This window comes from Anticarsia gemmatalis, chromosome 8 (assembly GCF_050436995.1).
Source record: "Anticarsia gemmatalis isolate Benzon Research Colony breed Stoneville strain chromosome 8, ilAntGemm2 primary, whole genome shotgun sequence".
NCBI lineage: Eukaryota > Metazoa > Arthropoda > Insecta > Lepidoptera > Erebidae > Anticarsia > Anticarsia gemmatalis.
Genome location: NC_134752.1, coordinates 11,437,746 through 11,459,617, shown reverse-complemented (window position 1 = coordinate 11,459,617; position 21,872 = coordinate 11,437,746). Strand labels below are relative to the sequence as shown.

General features: G+C 36.9%; 1 protein-coding gene across 6 annotated transcripts in view; it reads right to left on the bottom strand.

Annotated features, from left to right (window-relative positions):
* LOC142975095 (axin-like) overlaps positions 1-21,872 on the bottom strand; it is an 87,207-nt gene that overhangs the window by 8,117 nt on the left and 57,218 nt on the right. For 2 of the 6 annotated variants that reach the window (XM_076117753.1, XM_076117754.1), the window contains exons 3-11: positions 8,073-8,137; positions 5,934-6,015; positions 5,538-5,643; positions 5,048-5,159; positions 4,196-4,344; positions 3,611-3,725; positions 3,189-3,317; positions 2,469-2,602; positions 500-637 (exon numbers count right to left, since the gene is read on the bottom strand). In XM_076117753.1, coding sequence (XP_075973868.1) covers positions 500-637; positions 2,469-2,602; positions 3,189-3,317; positions 3,611-3,725; positions 4,196-4,344; positions 5,048-5,159; positions 5,538-5,643; positions 5,934-5,967 — 917 coding nt within the window. In that variant the 5' untranslated portion in view covers positions 5,968-6,015; positions 8,073-8,137. Of the gene's footprint in view, positions 1-499; positions 638-2,468; positions 2,603-3,188; positions 3,318-3,610; positions 3,726-4,195; positions 4,345-5,047; positions 5,160-5,537; positions 5,644-5,933; positions 6,016-6,276; positions 6,299-7,674; positions 7,729-8,072; positions 8,138-21,872 lie in introns of those variants that run through there. The other 4 variants (XM_076117756.1, XM_076117751.1, XM_076117752.1 and 1 more) reach the window with 4 other exon arrangements.

Here is a 21,872-nt window from a genome sequence, read left to right as displayed (position 1 = left end):
AGCTTTGGATACTTATTTAAGGAATGATTTTTTTCAGACCAAACACACTTTGGGCCGAAGTTATGACATTATTTTTATTCCGCGTTTGTATTATTGAAAATCTTCTCAAAAACGTACCTATACGCTTTTGACGTATTCGTTGATACGAGAATTGATTGAGAATGCTTACGTACAAACTATTAAGCACTCATAAAATGCCCAGTGTGTTGCGTACTAAAAAAGATCTTGTAAAAGTTTGAATTTATTATAGTCTTGATAGTGACCCGAAAATAGAGAAAATGAACATATAAAATCGCATACTATAAGTCGCGCAACGCCAGAACAGACAAATGTATAGAAAAACACTTGACCGTTCACACACAACCGATGATGCGTCGTTGCGAATCCCATACTGGCTGGGCTACGCCCGACGCATTTTCGGTCAGATGTGAACCGTCCCTAAGTATCCCTTACTATGTTATACAAAGTACTTCAAAAATGTTATCTAATGTATACTTACACACTACTACCGGAGAGCGAGACCGCATCGCTATCGGTCCGGCCGGAGCTGAGCGAGGCGCGCTCGGAGTCCTGCCGCGAGGCGGGGCAGTAGCCGCCGTACGACACGTGCGCGCTGTACACTGACCGCTTGCGGTGTCTGCACACCATGGTGTAGGAAACGGTGGGGGCGATGGACACGGAATGTTTTGGGTGAAGGAGTTTGATCGATTTGAAATTTAAGGTATTTTTGAGTGAACATTTTTTTAGATTAACAAGTATTTTTAGTAGTTTTTATACCAATGATGTTTTTAATAATTTGTTTTTTAGGAAAAAAGAAACGGTATATTGCAATTTGTATTTTTCATTTGTTGCAAATTTTCACCAATTGGTTTTAGATAGTCAATAATTTGACAGCAAGGGTGAAGTTACATATTTATAAAATTCAAACAAGAAATTATTTTTTTGCAATTATTGAATATAGCAACATTTACGTAGATTTATGGATTGGAAGGTATGTATAATATAAGGAATGGGTATAAAGGTATTGCATAGTAAACAGGTGTAGCGTCAGCGTAATGCGTGTAACGGCGAGGGCAGCGAGCATGCAGCGGACACAAACATGGGGGCAAACAATACACGGCCGTCAGACAAGCTGCAGGGAGCGACGTTATGGTTCACGGACACGCGTTTTAATAACAACGTCATCAATGTACTACAAATATGAAGATACAGATTTCTGTACTGATTATAATAATGGTAATTAGTTATCTTATTAAAAGATATTGTAAAAACCATTAAGCTATAAAGGTAAGGTTTACAAAAAATAAACTCAATAATTTTCTTATCCATTTAAGGGGTATATCATAACATGAAAATTATAAGTATTTTTATAGTATCAATTATCTTGGATACTGAGGTAGCATTACAATAAATATTGCAAATATCTTCAAATTACAATAAGACAATATTTCATAACCTCTTCTTAAAGTTTAATTACAATTATAATTGCCAGATCATTTAATTGTTAGAGAACCTATCTGCTAAAGAAATTGACCCTTAAGCTTTTCAAGGGACATGAGGTTGTAAAGGGTATTAATCAATAATAATATTAAGTTAAATAAGTTATGTTTGACGTTGGCATTAAAACGGTTAATAGGCATGGGGTTCGCTCATGCAATGCTGGGTCACACTTCATGAACTCTATAAACTCTATTACACATATCGATACGTCAGTATTACAAAAAAAAATATATAAATTTCCAAAATTTTGACGTACGTGTATCTAAAATAAGGCCAAAAGTGATAATAAATAATAAAAAATGTACTCATAACTAATTTCTAAAACTATAAGTGACAACATTTATAAAAATACTACTTTTAAAACGGCTAGAGTACAATACTAACAACTTACATTGCATTTTCGACCTTAAGTTATGATACAGAGAGTTGAAAATACAATGTGTTTGTTGTGTATGTTTAACTATGTGACTGACATATCTAAGGACTATTCACAACACTTTTACTTCTATACATATAGTTTCTATATGGTTTGAGTTGAGAAAATAGTGAGGAAATAACTAACAGTTTTACTGATGAAATTATTATATTCTAATAGTGGAAACGCGTGGACTACTGAATGAAATCTTTAAAGTTTATTTTTTGTACCAGGGGGGTTTCAATTATACTGGTGGTTTGTGTTTTTATATATGTTGAGTACTATTCAATAGTAGTTTAGTACTCAATGAATTAGCTACTAATTTATTAATGAAATAAAAAAATAGTCCTTCAAACAATTTTACAGTTGTTTTCAGTGTTATAATAGTTTTTCATTTACCTCTTTATTTTTTATACGTTTTTTAATACAGTCCAAATCTTACTAAACTTCTTAAAAATTCTATACCAAACTTTACAGTCATTACCCTACTAAATTCTCAACTCGAAGCCAAACTAAACATATTAAAAGGTATAATATAAGTGAGTATACTGACGGCGCGACGTCGGAGTGCAGTCGGCGCGACTGCGTGGCGAGCAGCGCGTCGTGCGTGAGGCGCGGCGCGCCGCCCAGCAGCTCCTGCCCCTCGTGCAGCGTGGCCAGCCCGCCCACCGACAACTGCGCGGGGAACTTTACACAGTTAACGTGGGTTAAACGATATGTACAGAATAATATGTTCTTTTGCTTAATTGCACAGGGAACTTTTCATGTTAAGCAGGTGTTAAAGTAGTTGCACATACAAAAATGTTATTTTGCCTACTTTGTGTATTAAAGAAATTTTCACGAAGTAGAGTTTGTTTTGACCAAAGTCAGGTAATAAAAAATATTGTTTTAGTAACTAGACAACATGTGGTTCAATCCATAGCCAATATAGAATAGGAATAGGAAAATTTTAGTTTTCAAGCATTTTGGTGGATCATGTTATCAGCCTAGATTAGCCTTTCTAAGTCTCTATTATTAGGCACTTATTTATTTGACTCTATCAAAATAAGTGAATAGTAGCACAATAATAGTCGGTACCAACGAGTATCGACTTTGACATTAAAAATGTACTGCCAAAATAGTTCAGATTTCCGTGCTAAATTTCTCGATAGGTTGTCGGTAGTCGATAGTAGTAGAGAATCTACAGGTAACGATGCTCAAAGTTGTTTCTTTAAAATAATCTATTTTATTTCCTGAACCAGTATAAAATAAATCATAAATAGTTAGTATATACCTCTCGCACGGGGTGTGTAGGTTCGGCGTCGGGCGAGGAGAGCGGTTGCGTGGCGGCGCTCACGTACGACACGTACGCGTCCGAGCGAAGGAACGACTGGTATGTCGTCTCCGTTATAGCACGCGTCACCTTATAACAAAAACAATAACTTATTAAACAATAACAACATTTTATTCTTTGCTTTATATCCAACAAAGAGAACCTAGTTGTTATAAACTCGTTAAAATGAAAACGCTATCTTTAAGGTACTAAGAACTTAATAATAAATTTATAAAATAAATTTAACCCATTTTAACTTTAAACCCGAGGACTCGAGGTCTAACCTCTTTCCCTCATTACGGGAAGAGACGTTTGCCCAGCAGTGGGACAGCCACGGCCTAAATAAAATGTATACTAAAGTAATGGAATGTTAGTGTGTATACCTCCATTTCCATGTTGTCAAATATAGTCTTCTCAATGTTGGAGCCGTCTTTGAGGCTCTGCTTCACCTGCGCCTTCAGCTCCTCCGGCATCGCTAGCTGAGACTTGCGCAGGAATCTGCACAAACGTACATAACATGATACATTTTGGGCTGACTTAAGCTCGTAGAGTTAAAAGCCCTTATTAAATAAAGATTAAAAAAAAATACATTTTACCACGGCTAGTCACCAATAGAGAGCAGTACTTAAAACATTTTGTATAGACGACGTTGAAGTTAATCTATTCATTAATATTTCTGATATAAAGAATAGGTACCCCTTTTCTTAACTGCTAGGTGCAATACGAATCTTTAAATTTAAGCGCTCTTATGACCCACTATAAGCTCGTGAACAGTGAACGCAGTGCAATCAAGAAACTCAAAGTCGAATTATTTTTTTTTGATTGGAAGCTAAGGATTATTAATTCATTATTTTTATGACTTCAAATAAAAAATAATATCTATCACTTATATTTAAAATGTTATATCTGAAAAAGACAAATACCTAGGTCGAATAGTAAATAAAATGGTAAAGTAAAGGTACACTCACTTGTAAATAGCGGAGACGACCTGCCGTATCTTGGAGGGGTCGCTCTCCTGGCGCAGGCCCTGCACGGCGAAGTAGAAGTTGAGTCGGTCCACGTGCAGCCCGCCCGCGCCGCCCACGTACTTGCGGAACAGCCGCACTCCTTCCGCGTCCTACATCACCAACATTTATCATTAACATAACGAATTATTTTAATACTTTGTCAACCATTCAATAGCCTAGTCTTTCTTCCAATCTATGTTGGAGTCGGCTGCCAGTCTCACCGGATGCAGCTGAATATCAGTATTTTACATGGAGCGACTGCCTATCTCCAAAACCCAGTTACCTGGGTTATAACACGATACCCTTCGGTAAGACTGGTTGTCAGACTTTCAAGCTTCTGACTACTGTTAACGACTGTCAAAGATCTTTGAAAATGACATTTCTTCTTTCTTAACGAATGGTTAGCAATACAGTGCTATGGGCTTGAAACAAGAAGGAAAGTAAGTAACTATACTAACTATTAAGCTATCGCTATTGACACAGTAGAATCTAGGCTACAGTTAAGAATTCAAATGCACGTATTGATCGACGTGGTTAAAGCTAAAAATATCTACGGGTACTAATTTGTGTCTTAGAAATGACGCTTCGTTCCTTATTGCAGGTAATATACAATACAATAATGTTAATATCAATATTTCGACAGACAACCAAATTAGCAAACTCCTAAAACTAGATCTGCTAATATAAGAGTCACTACTGGTCGTATCTCGAGTTTTATTTCCAAAAAGATCTTCAGAAGGAAATTAGTAGTTCATACTTAACTATATATTAGATGTAGAAATATTAATAAAATTAAATGCTAGTGTAACGTACCTCGAGTAGTTCGTGAAGACTTCTGGCCCAGCGCATGTACGGCGGCGAGGCGGGCGAGCGCGCCGAGCTGCCCGACGAACCTTCCGTCTGCTCGCGCCACGCCATGCTGACTCTGTCAACAATACATTACTTCATCAACACAATTCTTATTCTAGGTATTTGTATGCTGGATCTTTCATAACTCCTGTAAAAGCTATTGAGTGTTTTATGGAGACATGGAATTGTATGCATAGAGCTGTTATCTTTCAAGCTCCTAATACAATGCTGAAATAAAGCGATTTCATTGCTGCTTGATTCCTAATATTGTTATAGTCAGTAGTCAACGTATCGTAAGACGCCTAAAAGAAGAACTACACATCACTGAAGAATTATTTGACCAGATTCTAGCCGCCTTATTGGGTAGAAATAATAAAAATATTATCTGTAAAAAGAATAAATTTGAAGTGCAATGTGAACAGAAGAATATAAAACTTGTGAAACAATGACTTACTTGGACAGATGTGGTTGTGTGAACACATGTTTGGACTGAGATTTGCTCTTCTCCTCCCCTGAAGCTGGCGGCAGCGACGACCTGTCAGCAAGCTTGTGCTCCCAACCTATACCACAAATAACCACTTAACTAATATGTTGTAACTAATGTAAGAGAAACATCTTTGACAGGAATGTATAGTGAAAAGACACATAAATAATTGCACTGTCATGTTTGATTCCTAAGTAATTTTAACTGCTAAATAGTTCCACTACTGAAAACAGCACTGTAATTTCTTAGGATACCTATTTCCAACTTCATGGTTAGATGTCAGAAAAACAAGGTTCATGTCTAAATAATAAAAATACGGTTTCACCATAAGCATTCCTTTATAAAATAGACAAACGTGATTTTTACCTTGCGGGTGGCCGCCTATAGGAGTGTGGCTCATGGCGCACAGGCCCTTCTCCCACCCGCGCGCTGCATGGCGAGACACCACCTGCACAAAAACATTTATAAATCTTTAAGAATCCATCTTTTAGTAATAAGTTGTATGAACACACTGCCTATAAATATTCTTAAATAGTATCTTAATGCAGATAACCCTTTATTCATATCCAGAAAGCACATCTCTGAGTCTCATCTTATATTCTATTATTCCATTGATCACAATTTTTGCCCGGACAAAACCATATTTCTTAAAAAAATTACATTAAGTATGGATTTTTTAATTCCTGATAGAAAAAACATATCACATTACCATCAAACTGGATCACTAACACCACTTGAACACAACAAAGCCAATAATTCAGAAAAAACTGCAATGAATATATGCTGCCGTACCGAGTTATTATATCAAAACATTGGTTACGCAACAAGACCGGAGCCCCAAGCCACATAAAAAATCAATATGCCAAACAATAAGGATCATATCCAGTGTATTTGATTTGTATGAGTTGGAAAGGGATGGAAAACAAAATGAGACAGCGTGCCAAAGTCAAGAGTCTCCGGCATCGATCGGTGTTGAGAAGGAAACATCACAGCGGAGCGTGCCTTTCTATACAAATCTATTGTGAAATCCATACCATCACAAATTAATCTACTTAAAATGAGGAATATAATATCATATTTCATAACTCTCAATTGAAAAAAAGGCATTGCCCAAATATTAGCACAAAAAAAGAATATAAAATTTATATTTCTACTCCAACATTTCTTAATATTGCTTAAAAAAGGGATAGATCATAATAAGAACATGTCTAAACAAATTAAAATCATAACTTCATGGTTCAATAAGCAAGTTATGATGAAAAAATTATAATAGAAGGGCACAAAAAATCATAAAAGGGCCTTACCATGTTCATTGTGCTTACACAAACAATACACTTCTGCACTAAACCAGTTTATAGAATTATTGCTGAATATTATAACTTGATATTAATAATCTTTTGTTATAAAAAACAGTTTTTTATAGAATGGCACGTCTGCGCAACGCAGCAACGGTGGTCCGAGTGAAAGCTCCTCGGATGCTGACTGTTGAACACAATAGGGTACGGACTAATCTCTGTACCCTCATATATTGTATAGCAGTTGTACTTATGATAGGGTTTGCTATGAATATGAAATCAATAACTGACTACAAAAAAGTTTGGCAATGTTAGGGTGAATAAAAGTTTGTTAAAGTTTTATTTCTTAATAATCAGTGTGCTTAGTAACTTTTGTGCACATTATAGACAACCTAAACGCACTTTTTAAAAGACTAATGTTTATAGTTTGATATTGTGCTGTGACTTACTAAATGAGGTTGGTATTAAAAATATAAAAGAAAAGAGAACAAGCACCTTTTTAAGTATCGTGATGCAATCCAGTTATGAAGTATTGTAGTGTACCAAATTCAACAATTTTTCATTGAAGATGACGATCATAAACACAGGAAACAAGTTGTAAACAAAGGCACAGCTCGTAAAACTAACGACGCGGCAACAATCACAACGTGTAAAATTATCAATACACTATTGAAACAACACGAGACCTTCAGTTTTATTTAATAGCGGATCATCACAGACACTATTGACGGCAATAAATGCTATTTATGCCGAAATACCATGCCGAAACCCGGAAGGGCCGTATTTTTAGAATGATATGAGTGAAACCTTACATGAAAGCGGGAGATCGTATTTATCACAGCAGTATTGAAGGCCGCTCCGAAGAATAGCTGAACACATAAATTGAAAACTTTCTTCGAAATAAATAATAAATTAGCTTGGATCGGATTTGTATACAACAGCGAGTTTGACGTTTGTTTGACAACCAGCCATGACAGAAAAGACAGCTGTAGACTGACGCCATCTGTCGCCGACGCCACGAAACGGGCCAAAAGCGCGCGAAGCAGTCATTTGCATATCATAAAACATACTAGATGTCACTACTAGTACCGAATTTTATACACAGGCGGGAAAACGAACTATTTTAAAACAGGCACTAACGTAACTTTTTACGAATGGAGAATATAGGATCCGAAAGCAAATAAAAATATAAAAGTTTAACAATAATTACCTGTGTAGCAGCTTAACGCCGCTGCATGATTGTATTTTGTGTCTGTTTTCTTATTTTCGTCTTATCTGTAACAAAAAAAAAACATCTTTATAACCAGGCATTCAATAAAAGTAGTAAAGAAGATGGGCAATAATATTTAAAGATACAACTGAATACAAATTATCTTTTGTATATGACATGCTTACAAAGTAAAACATGTAGATTGTAGACACCTAAATAGGTGTACCAATCGCGGCGCGGCGTCAAGGTATTCACCTTTTGAAGGCAAATTAATTTGGGGAATCCAACTCGATTTACAGATGAAATGAATAGATAGATATCAAAGACGTTTCTCTGAGTGTAGGTCTGATATTTGATTTCGCGAAGATCAGACGGCAAAATTGATTTGTCAAAATCTTGTATGGTATTGTGATTTGGCTGTTGCTAGGGATCTCAAGTTTATTGGCATCGCATAATTATACTTTGACTAGAATTTTGTACGCAGATCTGCCAGCGAGGGTTTAAAAAAGGGTTAAAAAGTAACTATATCAATTGGCCATCCCCGGGATGGGTATAACGTGTGCCGTGGCAAAGTAAAAGTGTACCTTAACATATTCATTAGTTTTACCGTAATAAGTATTATACAGACAGACAGATTAGATTACAATGCATTTTAGTTGAAGTTTAATATGTGGGAGTTTAGCGCAAAGAATTTCGATTAAAAGTAGAAACAGTGTTTTTGAAACTATTCACCTAACTCGATTCGTTGGTTGCACGTCTAAAATCAGATTATCGACAAGGGACTGCAAGGACGGACATAGGTACGTACCTAATGTACTAATTTTATGAAAAACTTATTATTTATGTAGGTACCTTTATTAAGTTACACTTAACTTATAAAAGCTCTTCATTCAGATACTCGATTATGAACAAAAAGGGGTCTATAATCAGAATTTCATTGAAGTTTGCAACTCCGATCAACATCTCTTCAAACGTTTTCGATAAAACGCGTATCGATACTGGCGAAGGCACTTCCCAGTAACGTCATTAGCTGTAGCGATTAATCGACTATCGATATCGATAAAGGCACGCCCCCAAAGCATCATTAGCCGAGAGCACGCACTAAGCGACTCTTTGATGTACGCAAACTTTTCGTTTCCCTTTGATTGGCATAATGGAACTGTGCGTTGTTATTACACTAATTGAATTTTCGCAAAGTCCGAGCCGTGGGTATTTCTGAAATGGATTTTGGAACAGTTTGTACCTGTGTACCTACGGGCTTTTAATTCGTTTGAAGTTCAATAATGTATGATAAGTTTGACTATTGTGTTTCAATTTGCTTTATTGTTTTCACGTCTATATTGTCTTGCCGGGTGGTCTGTCAATTAAATTATGGACCAATAAGAAAAATACCGATAAATTGCTGTTTATTACTTTAAGGGCGTTTAAAATGTTTCGTATTGCATACCTGTGGGCTATAATTGGGACTTATTAATATTATATTTATTATAACTATAAAACAAAACGCAGAAAGTAGGTATATTATTTAATATCTAACCACACTGTAAATAAACTGTAAAGACTTATAACCAAATTTAACTACTGTATCCATGAGTAAAGACAAAATTCTCTATGAAGTGAAGTTAAAAGGGAAAATACGACTGTATGATTGGTTTTACAAGTCAGCAAGATCAAAGGCTCAGTAGTCCTTTCATTTTGGGCCGCCATTCGCGGATTACATTAAAAAAAGAGAGAAAGAAAATGTAAAAAGTTAATTACAGGTATTTAAGTGAAACAGTCACAGATAAAAGAATCACTGATTACAGACTAAAGCCTAAATAAATCCTTTGAAGAGGTTTTGCTTTGATAGGTCGTTGGCACGCGGCTTACGTTTTAATAGGACTTATACAAAATTACTTACACGCGCAAACAAATTGCTTTTCGTTACAACTTCTTTTTAAGTCAACTTTGCTTTCATACATTTTTCTAATACTCTGTGCTTTGAATAAAGATAATTGAGAATAGCTTTTGGACGTTCCGCGAAATTTATACAAATTCACTTACAGTTTCGGTTTTTCTAGATATTTTTATTTTCAACAAACAGTTATCGAAGAAAACTCAATGATTCTGCTATCAATCTTCGGGTTGGTTGTAGTTCTTTTCAGTCTGTTCAACTCTGATGAACATTTTGAACAGGATAATAAGAAGTAGCATAGATGTGTTACACATGTTCAGGAATATGACTAGATTCGTAGAAGCTCCGAGGCCGCAGACTCAAAAGAATCAATTAACTTCGTCTACTTCATTACTTCAGTCTCCGACAACACTTAAAAAACATTGGCAAGGATCTCGTATACAAACGTCCCGATACACCGCCAATAATTGTAACCGCCGGTAACAAGAGATCAAAATGATAAGGGTTTCGATTCATCGTATTAACGTTCACTCATCAAAGGGAGATCGGCCACTTTGATCGGGCCGTTTCCTGAGAAATTCCTTTGGCACTAAACAACACACTAATCAATCGGGAGGGGTACACCGTATACCCAATCGGAAAAGGCATTAAGGGCAATAGTTCCAGCTTGCGGTAAACTGTTTGCGAGTGAGGAGGTTCGGTGGAGGTTGGGCGCTGAGGGGGGGATGTTCTCGCCGTACATCAAAGGCGGGCCGAGACAAAGCTTGAGGAGCCTTTTAACTTTATTTAGCGGAGTGGTAAGTTTAGCCGGTCGCGAATCGCGCAGGTTAAAGAGTAACACACTCACTTTGAGCCCGGCCGTGGGAGGCTGCTAGGGCTGGCTGGACCTTCCACTCTATTTGTTGTTATCAGAACACTAATCTTCATGTCCGTATCCATATAATAGTTGCGAATTTTGGCATATTTTATGTACCGGTTTAAAACTCAAGAGCTTAATTTTAGCATTTTGCAAAAAGCTCTTTAATCTCTAACAATAACCATTAATAGAGCAATAAAATGATTCACCAAGGAAACCGGCAATCACAAAGCAATCTCAACAAAGCCTGATCTTCACTGTTAAGTACTGAACTAACGAACCGATACACCACTAAACTAATCCATCACGCCATTTAAAAAGTAATTAAAGTATATTCATGTCTTGCGACCAGTTTGTCGTAGGTCGCGGTCGTTGTCAACCCTGCGCAAGGGTGGGGGTATCAAACGGGCCGCTAATGCCGCCCGCACCGCGCCGCGGCGACGCTTTGTCGGCGCCCTTTGACTTGCCGATGATACCGCGCACCACCTAAACCTACAACTCTTTGGATACGACAACGCAATTTTCGAGTGACGATTTGTCGCACTTTTTGTCGTTTTGTGTCGTTACGCGTTTAATTAATACTGTAAGGGTAGATTATTACATAGCGTACATAAATAATGATCTAGAATTGCTGATACGTAATAATGTTTACGTTTAGAGGCCCTATTGCCACCTAATAATAAAGAACTTTATAAATGATTGATATTGTAAGCCATTTTTCTCTTATGCAAACACGAATTTACTCTCAACTACCTAGGTCATCACCCTACGAAATCCTAAATTCCCGCAATCCGTTATTTCAAAACACAGTATTGTGAAGATATCTTCAATTACAATACGGTCCATTAACATCAGTTCCACACACGATCTCAACATTTACAATATTGATTTTATCATCATTCTCGTAGCTCTCCGCTCTGAAGCCTAGTCAATTAAGTTTATAACTAAAACGTGCTCATACAGAATATTAATACAGCTCGCAATTAATTTTCAAAAGCAAATACCTACATATAGGAGTTTCTGAGAATGTGATGACTAACTGTTTTAGATAGATATAGTGATTACGTCAACGTTTTTGCAGCAAAACTTTGATTATAATTCACCCATAGACTCTTCAACATTACTAGAATTTAACGCAAAATGGTTTACATATTTCTCTATTATTTTTCTTTTTATAACAGTAATAGTATAGAGTTGGGGACGATGGAAATTGAGAGACCCAATATGCACTGCTTTATCGATTAGAGAAATATAGTGCGTCAAAGGCTTTTCTGGAATTGGTGTTTATCCAATCATGTGCTCCTACAACTAAACCGTTGTGTTACCATGTGAGATAGAGCAAAGCAGATTCTATGAATTTTTAACCCTACAACTTAAAAATGCTCTCCCTTTTTCTTTGGTTTTTGGATCTTCGCTCGCTACTCATATAGAGCTCGCATCTAGTCTGAAAAACATCACCAGAAAACCCTTTCAGAACGGAAAGAAACAAAAAAAAAACAAAGCTAAATACCTTCACGATAGTTACACAACACGTTCGAAGATCAAAGGCAGTTACTTGTGATCCATCAAGGAGACACGTAAGCCGGGAACAATAGATTCATTGGCGATGCATATCTCGGCGGGCCCGGGACAAACGGCCCGGCGATGGAGGGCGAGGCATTTGTCGCGATCACGCGTGATTTATGCGAGCCACAACGCGTTTACAATGTTATGATGTGTGTAGATATACTTCGCTCTACCCTGCAGTGGGCGGGCTGTAACTAGATGTGAAGACATATGTAGCAAATACATCACTACATATTATAGTCTATATTGACTAATAGTAACTTAGAATAAGCCACGTCAAAGGCCTTCGGGCGGCTTGAACAACTTTGACACTAGGTCGATCACTAACCATACGATTAGAAGAAAAATAGTAACTTAAATTGGTGCAGTGCTTGGATTTATTTTCCGTAACTAATCCCAACCACCTCTTGGGCAAGGTGCCTATCCTCATTATTGTAGATCTATGCCATTAAAGAGATATGTATGAGTTACAAATTATTAACTACTGACGGGTTGGCCCAACTTTATCTGGGAATAGTAAAAGAAGAAGAAGTCCCGTTTTCCGTCACCATGGAAATTTTGATCCCATCGATCCATACAAACCTTATATACCAACAATTACAAACATATTAAAAATAATTGTTCAATATGGTTTAGTTTTTAAAAAGCTATGCGCGTTCATTTCGGTGATTTATTTTTATTTTTAGAGATTGAAACCTGCTTCTGCTGTCACCGTCTTTATTCCATCCGGGACAGATTCATAATGTCCTGTTCAGCAAGAAAATACTTCAAAATTAAGTTGTTAAAATTGTTCATTGATGCACATTAGCATTCACAAAGCATGTTCAGCTCATAAATATAATTAAAACATATTGGCAAACTTAGCATACAGTTAATAAATCCGATCATTAAATGCAGAGAATGGCACAGAGAGGCGGCCACAACGCCTACGTTGATTACCATAAGCCGGCACAAAGCGACGCTCGCGCCCTTTGACGAATTAGCTCCCACTAACATTACCTATGTCCGTGCACTGTCGCGGCCGCGAGCTTTGTGACTCCACATCTAAATTAGCATTCGATTTTTAAAAGATTTCAAATAAACCGTGAACGAAAATCAGCTCTAATTGGCTTTTGTTGTTGCACATTCTGTGCAGCCAGTAAAGCCACTAACTCGCATTGTATGATTATAATCATTGTCATTTGAGGATGTAAGTAATTCAAACTTTTTGTATCAAGTTGTATCAAACTACATTGTTAAGTTCTTCTCCAGAACGAATCATGGAAAACGGAATCAATAACCATCTATGTTAAAGTGATCTCTGTATACTGCAAACAAAGAATCATTAATTTCATCATGAATTTTCTTCTCGTAAGAGTCCCCCATAACTTTCAATACCAACATAATAAGACTATCTTGCTTGTAAATAGTTTCCTTCCCTTGCGATAATATTAAATAGATTCGAGTCACGCGAAGTGAATCAGCTCGGGGGCGTAACACCATTACCGATAGGCACCACATAATGAGACTAGTATTTTGTGTACGCGACGTGCATGCCAACTTAATTATATTAGTTAATTAAGTATCTCTATACAAAGACGCAGGTAAACGTAGAGGCTCTATAAGGGAACTTAGTTTTCAACTGTGATACAACGTTGCACTAGTAAGATGTATATCATAAAAGGTTACCAATAAAAGACACAACCCTTCCCCCAATTCGGGAGGAGACCTTTACCCAGCAGTGGGGCAATGGGCTGTAAAATCTCTTTTTTTTAACAGTAATAAGTTAAAAATAATGTTTCTACAGCTATGTCCATTATTATGATGTTGTTTTGCAGTATTTTGTTTCTATCAAACTTTAAACCAGTTAAAAGTCCGAACACCCAGGCACGCAAAACCATCCGCACGAATTCAGACTACCCACATAACACAGATACGTCGAAGTATCCGATACAATCCTGGAAAATCATTGTAGCTCAGATATGAATGACAATAATGCAGTACATTGATGCATAACGTGGAAATATTACGGCGAGGCGAGTGACGTGGATTCCTGCGAGCAGAGCGCACTCGACCGCAACCGGTCTTGCGTCGTAACGGATATGTCGCGGTACACCAACCGAAAGTTTGCTATGTGCGTTTTCCGGCGCACACAGACTAGATACCTCACGTACATGAAAAATATAAGATTTTGCAATATTTGTAGACTACGTAAGTTCGTAAAGCCTCAATTGTTTACTCAGTTTTCGTTGTCTTACTGGCACTCGGTTTAGGGGAGGAAATTTGATATGAATATTAAACAACTCAGAGTGAAAAAGCACAAAACACCAGCATTTTTTTTGCCTCAGGTAGGTTTACATCAGAATGATAGCCAATATGCACAAACCCTTATCCGGACAGTGGGGTTGCTACATCGGGCATCGATATAATAAATTCTATTTTCGTAAATATTCCGCATATTCCGACCAACCGAATATTTGGCAGTATCTCGGCATTCTGGAAATTCGGCATGCGGTTTTTTTTAATGTTTTATTATTCAGCATTTAGACAAAACAACGGTAAATTAGTGAAAGTGATAAATTTTGTTTACGCAACCTGTCTGATTCTGTCTTCGCTTGAAAAATTTCTTTTGATCCCAATTTGGACCTTGTAGGAGTTAATTTGAAAATAACAAGTGTCATCAAAGCGTTTAAAGTGCAATATATTATTCGTCTCGGTATTTTTTATTGCGCAAAGCATTGTTGTTCCGACGGAGAATGCATATTAAATCGAAGTCATTAAAATATCATTCAGTTATAGACTTGTTTACGCCAGACTGCAAAAAATAACAAGGAAACGCAGAGTTACTAATTGACCTTTTCCAACTTTTACAAGTCAAAGCATCCAATCGGAGGTATTCAAGTGTCAACAGCATCCCTCGCCTTTAACGCCATCAATTTCTACATTTACCTACATCGTACAGGAAATTGACCGGTAGCGTAACGAATCTTGATAAATAAAACGAAAGAAGAATTGGACTCTGTTAGTAGAAATATAAGATTCAAATTCTCTAAGCGCAAGTATACAAATGAAGAAGAAAGTCACGTGTCACGCAGCAGGTACAGTCCAATTCGATAGAGAACTATCCGTGCGAAATGTCTTATGAAATGAAGGATAAATTGTCGCGAGGGAATTGAATAAAGCTGTTACAGGGACGGGACTAGGAGTGGGAATCGTTAAAGACGTTTATCCTCTCATGTAAATGTTACAAACCAACTACTGTAATCGGCTTGTTTAGAATCAATTGTATGAGTGTATTTAAGTATTCAGACATCTCATTACGAAAAGCCAACAAAACCGATTATTCGAACGACAAAGCAACGCAATCACAAGAGGTTGAGATCAGACAAAAACTCCTGACATTTGTTTTGTGTTCACTCTTTTAAGTACCCCACTCAATCAAGCCATTTCTCGTTCTCATCACTATTACTCATGCAAAAAGCACGTCGGGACAAGATTCGTAGGTAATTTAGGGAACAGATTGGTTTGTCGGGGTGCGCGACAAAAGGTCCGCCCGGGACGATACCTCTACTCAATAGCATTGTTTTTCCGATTACAGGCCTGATTAAACTGTCTGAATCGTCTCAGGTGCGTCGGCGATATTGTCAGGGATAGAATGGGTTGAAATAAACAGTGCACCGCTTGGAGAAACTCGTTTATAAAGACAATAGGTATTTGTTTATTTGGAAAGACAAAATAAATTGAGTACGTTTATACAATACTGGCTGCCATACAGTTCCTAAAATCATTACGGTAATGTTTAATTACATTTATATGCATCAAAATTGTTACATTACAATAAGCAGCATATTTGTTTTTAGAAAGCAATTGTTTTCTGATCCCTCTTTACTGCCCTATAAGAGAAATTTATTTACGCCCCACCCGGTAATAGCTAACCGTTTCAGACTATATGTATAGCTAGAAGATACCCGCCTCCAAAAATAAGAGTCGCTTCGGAAAATCGGGGCATCTGCCGACGCGAGCAGGCTCTGCAATCATCCGTGGAATAGGGTGTCCCATTCCTCAGGCTTCTTGCATAATGGACGTGCCCCCGCCTTAATCTCGTGTGAACAATAGTGGCGTCTGGCCGCGACGTTTTGCATACAATGACTAGTCGCGGAACGACGGGCCCGGGAAAATGCACCTGTCTCCAACGGCGAAAGAGGATTTTTTCAGACGAGGGACAGAGCCTTTAATTTGAATTTCAACGTCAATTACCTGAGTATCGGTCTGTTCCCTTTAAAGATAAAACGCAAAATTATAGACTCTCGAACATAAATTCAATTTTAAAGTAGAGCTTAAAACATTAAAGGTTTCTACGAAGAATTGTACCTGCTTAACCAAATATTTTCAGTAAATTAAAACCGACTAATCTGAAATCGAAATCCTCTTGCTTTTTGTATTCGTTTTAGCGTAGGCAAAACTTTGAAGCGTTAATGGACATCTGTCGGCTCTCCTCTCCGTCGTCAAAAACACACGGTTAAATTTCCAATTTCGTCAAAAACTATCGAACTACGATAAAACTGCGGTCAGTCAAAGGACAGGTTATCTGACAGAGTCGACAGTATATCGTACAATACATTTTTTGCGACCACAACGTTGATTCAGTTTTTATCAGCACGTCAGTGAAATGGACATGTTCGATGGATGAGCCGCAACCGTGGGACAAGCGGTCAGGCCGCCTCTCGCTGCGGTTGCATATGTATTGAAAATTGGATGACATGACATACAGAGCGACGGCTAACGACTTGCTGATCTACGCTACACAAACTAAAACACATAACTCTTAATAATATAGAAGCCATTACTTCTCATCGGTTGATGTTAATAATTAAATTATGAGTCATCTCTTTGACAATCACACAAAGAGAACATTTTCCTTTTCAAAGTAAAGCATCGATCCATTTAATAAATATATTTTTTCGTTCAAACATTCATAGCAATCATTGCATCGAGCACATCATTAATGTATCAAACAGCACATTAAATCATACTTTTAAACAGAAATTAAAGCCGCCATCCAGATTCAAAAATGTTTGCCAAATGGAATGAAAACAGTGGTTAACTAAGGCAATTTTGTGGTCTAATTGTAAATTTGGAATTGTCTGTCTCATTCAAGTATGGTGAAATTAACATAAGTAAGAAAGGGAAAGAAAAAGCGAGCCAGATTTCTTATTTCGATAGTCCCCGACGCCTGTGAACAGCCCTCAGCGGTATGGATGATTGGATTGATGAATAAAAGATTCGTCAATTTGTGTAATAGCCCGTGGTGTATTATGCAGTAGTCAATTTAATTGTTTCGCTTGAGTGGGAAGCGATGTGTTTTCACTTAATATTTTTTTAATTACTTAACAAAATTGAATTTGGTGTTTGTCGGTCTGTACATAGATTATTGAAGAAAATAATGATTTAGCTAGTATACGTTCTTTTCCCTTCGTTATGCAATAAATCCACTGTGATAAGCCTAATTTAAAAAGCTTAGATTAATTTAAAATTGCTGTTTATTTCACTTCAACTTATTCCTAGAAAAAATGACGTGCTTTGACGAATAAAAAAGTGTGAATGAATGTTGCTGTCAACAAAAATAACAGAGAAAAAGCTTTTTCGCGGCTTGAAAAACTTGCCAATAGCCGTCAACAAAACAAATTTCAAGTATTAAAAAAGGAGGAATGTTCAAGCAGAGCTAAACAAGCACCAAACAAATCCGAGAGTATCTGAAGTACAACGGTAGTATCAATCGAGTCCCATGCAACAATAGTCATTGAATTAAATGAAAAAGCGATACACAAAAAGCTTTAGGTACGCAATATGCAGATACATAACTAAACAGATTGGACATACCACGCGTCGACTGCGCGCGGCGTCTGTCTGACGCAATGAAAAGGGGTGAGTTGTACCTGTCCAAACAAAAGTAATCGACCGCACTGAATAATCACTGCGTGTAAAACAAATTGCTTTGGATTTGTTTGTTCTAAGTACTGGTTAGAACGTTTGTCTCGTATCGATCGCAGTTTCGTGTTTAGATAAATTAACTCAAACATTTTACTATACCGTAAATTAAATACTGGGATAAAGGAGGAAAAGGGAGAATGGGATAAACACATAATCTCGCCTTCTTCGCCAAAAGCACTGGCGAGACCAAAGATCGCCACTTAAGTTCTACGATGCCTATAAACTTCCCATGCTTCAATTCATTGTGAATAATGAAATATTGAAGATAAAATTGTTTTTTATTAAGTTAAGGCCGATAAATCGAAGGTTAAAGCTAGAACGAATTAACCTGCTCCGACGCAGTAGATCTGAGCTCCTAAAGACATTTAACAGACTTTAGCTCCGACAGGATGTAAGCGCCAACAAGCTAACTTCGTTTGCAAATACCGAGGACAGTGGTTTCATCGCGGCCGCAAACTATCCTAACTGATTTTATACAACATCCTCGCAATGTTTTAAAACGTTTTAGCTATTACTATCGCTAAAGCGACTCCCCAACTTTCTCACTGGTTATAGTTAAATATTAGATTTCGCTGGAAGTCTAATCGCATTCGCAGGAAGCCTAACTAAATATTGCTAGTTTATTTCGTGTTTCTATGGAACTGATGTGATTTGTCCAGTTTCAAAAACATGACAGACTACCTGTCCACAGCAAAACTTTGTAAAAAACCACATCATCACAATTTACAAAAAGCGATGCTCAATAAAACCACTAGCCGATTTCCATAAGCATGAGTTTAAACAAAAACACTAAATAAAATCACATAACCAGCAAGTTTATTCATATTTAATGTTGGTGCGTAGTGGTATGAGTGGTATCTACTTGAGCGCTCGGTCCGGCCACCCGGCGCGCGGCTGACAGCTCTGCGGATGACATTAATGACATTCACCGCTAGGGGACGCTCATTGTCAAACACATTGACTCCATTGATGTAACTGCGATACGTTTTGAATAGCATCGGTTTATTTGTAGATACAACAGGAATGTTGTTGATTAAATATTTTGTTAATTAAAACTACCCGATGTTGCTACGCAAAGGGACAATCAAAGTTTGGAACAATGATGGGGAAACTCACGCACGGCGGTCACTCCGAGCGAGGAAGGACAGAATCGCCGAATTGAATATGCGAAAATTGACTGCACGTTTGATGCTTTGCGAAAGTTTCTGTTTGATAAAAAAGTGCGTGATTCACAAATAGTTGCTTTGAGTCTGGCCCGTCCGGATTCCGATGATTCGTTTTTATAAAACTCATATTCGTGTGTACATTTATCTAGAAAGTAAACATTCAAACTGGTAGAATAAAAACTGTGAAGCAATTTCGTAAAGAGAAACATAAAAATTATTTGCCAATTACTCGATACAATTTGCAGAAGTAATTTTCCTCTTCATAGAAAGTTGGCAAGTTAATCTAGCACAATAGCGGCTGGCCTGTGCACCGCGACGTGGCAGATTACTTGACTATTGTTGCAGGAGGAGGGAATGGACGCAACTCTTTTATGACAGGAAAATTGCTATTATGTAATCCTATTAAATTGATATAACGGTCCTCTAGCCGAGTGGGGGAACTATTAGGATCCCGTTGGCTCAGGGCTCTCGATATACTAACTCAAGTACCTACTTATCTAATAGCGGTTAATTTGTAAGCTATCGTGAGGGTCTTGACGCTTCGTGTGTTGTCTTGTTGCTAACTGAGAATCTTGTATAGGGATTTCGAACCATCGTTAAAGAATTGTTTCCTATTCCTATGCAGATCAGCAACTTTTAATTGCGGTTAATCGTATAAAATATTGTGTTTTAACGATCCTTTATACAATTTAAGACCAAACACAAACTACTATAAAAGAAAATACTTTTATAAAGTAAAATCCTGAAAAGATGTGGACAGAATTTGAAAATGTGGTAGCGGTAATTTTAAAAAGAAGGCTTTTCGAGACGGTTATTTTGCCAAACAGAACCAATTGTCGTTATACTATAAATAAGTACGTTAAAACCTTTGAAATAATTATATTAGATAACAAACTAGTTGTCGGTACTATGTATACTCCAAAACCTTTAAAATAATTGAATTAAAGGGTAAATATCCCTTAACATTTTTAAAAGAAGATTAAGAAATAAAGAACAGCGGTATTAACAGTACATCTCGGTTAATCTCACTCGCATATTATTTTAAAATGGACATAACTGTTTGTATCAACTAATCCGTTTACAAAAACTATTGTTCCTTGGATCATTTGTTCTAGTTTCTTAAGCTTTAGTTTTAAATATGAAAGTAGTAGCCGCTATATTGACGTTGGATTTTCGAAGATAATTCATTGTAATCCATCCGATTTTCATTGTTTGCATGAAAAAATTGCCAAAGTTTTGCGGCGGACAACTTTGACTTCAGGGTGACCGTCAAACATAATACTCTAATTAAGCTATAATAATTTAAAGAAATACTGTTGAAGATGTATTCCTGTCGGCAAAAACAAGGTTTGGATTAAATAACGAAGAATTAATATTTTCTAGCGCGTCTACGATAACAAGCGTTTTTTTTTTTATTGAAAGCGTGATTATGTGTGTCAAAATGAAAATCAAATCATTGATTCAGTCAGGGTAAATTTTGACACTTATGATAGTCGTTACAATTACTGAATCTACCACTAGCTCGGAAAGGGGGTAGAGCTAGCAAGAAACACACAATAGTCTATTTTCTAGTCCTTTTACTTTAACTAACACACTCAACGTCTGAAAATCTGCACCTTAGCTTCAACGCCTTCAACTAGCTATCATCTTCCAAAATGGCTACATAGAAACAAAAGACGATCAATTAAGTGTTTAATTGGTGATCATTTATAGTTTCTATTAAAGATAAAACTGTATGTGATAGATCGTAAGATTGACTCCAATCACAGGCAGTTGATCTGTGATTGGGGTCAGTCATACATAGTCATACCTATTTGGACAATTTTGAGACGATTTTGTAATAGACTGCTATCAAATTTTCTTTTTTAGAAATAATACGATAGGTAAACTGAAGTCTAAAGTATTGCTAAAGAAATCTGACAAAGACGCAACGTCATGAAGAGATTTTTTCCTAAGGCAATGAAATGACAGGGAAAAAAGTCAAAATCTTTGGTTTAGTATAAAACATTTGAAGAAGAAAAGGAACCCAAAGATGTCGAGGCTTTCCATAAGACGCATACGGTTTTATTTTAAAATCTATATATTTCCAAACTACTATTTTTCAAAGACGTATTTCTGTCGATGCGTTTTTCTAGACACGTAAACCTTAACCACAAAAAAACAAGTAATTCCTATAAAAAAGCCTTCGCTAAATAATGTATATCTCACGACAAGTTCTCATAGTTGAAAAACCTTATAACTTAACTCTCTACTTTCGAGATAGGTACATCGCAATACATCTCGTACATTATAGTGTCTGTATTCTAATAAAGTAGACGTAAGAATAAGAAAAATGCATTTCAGCATTT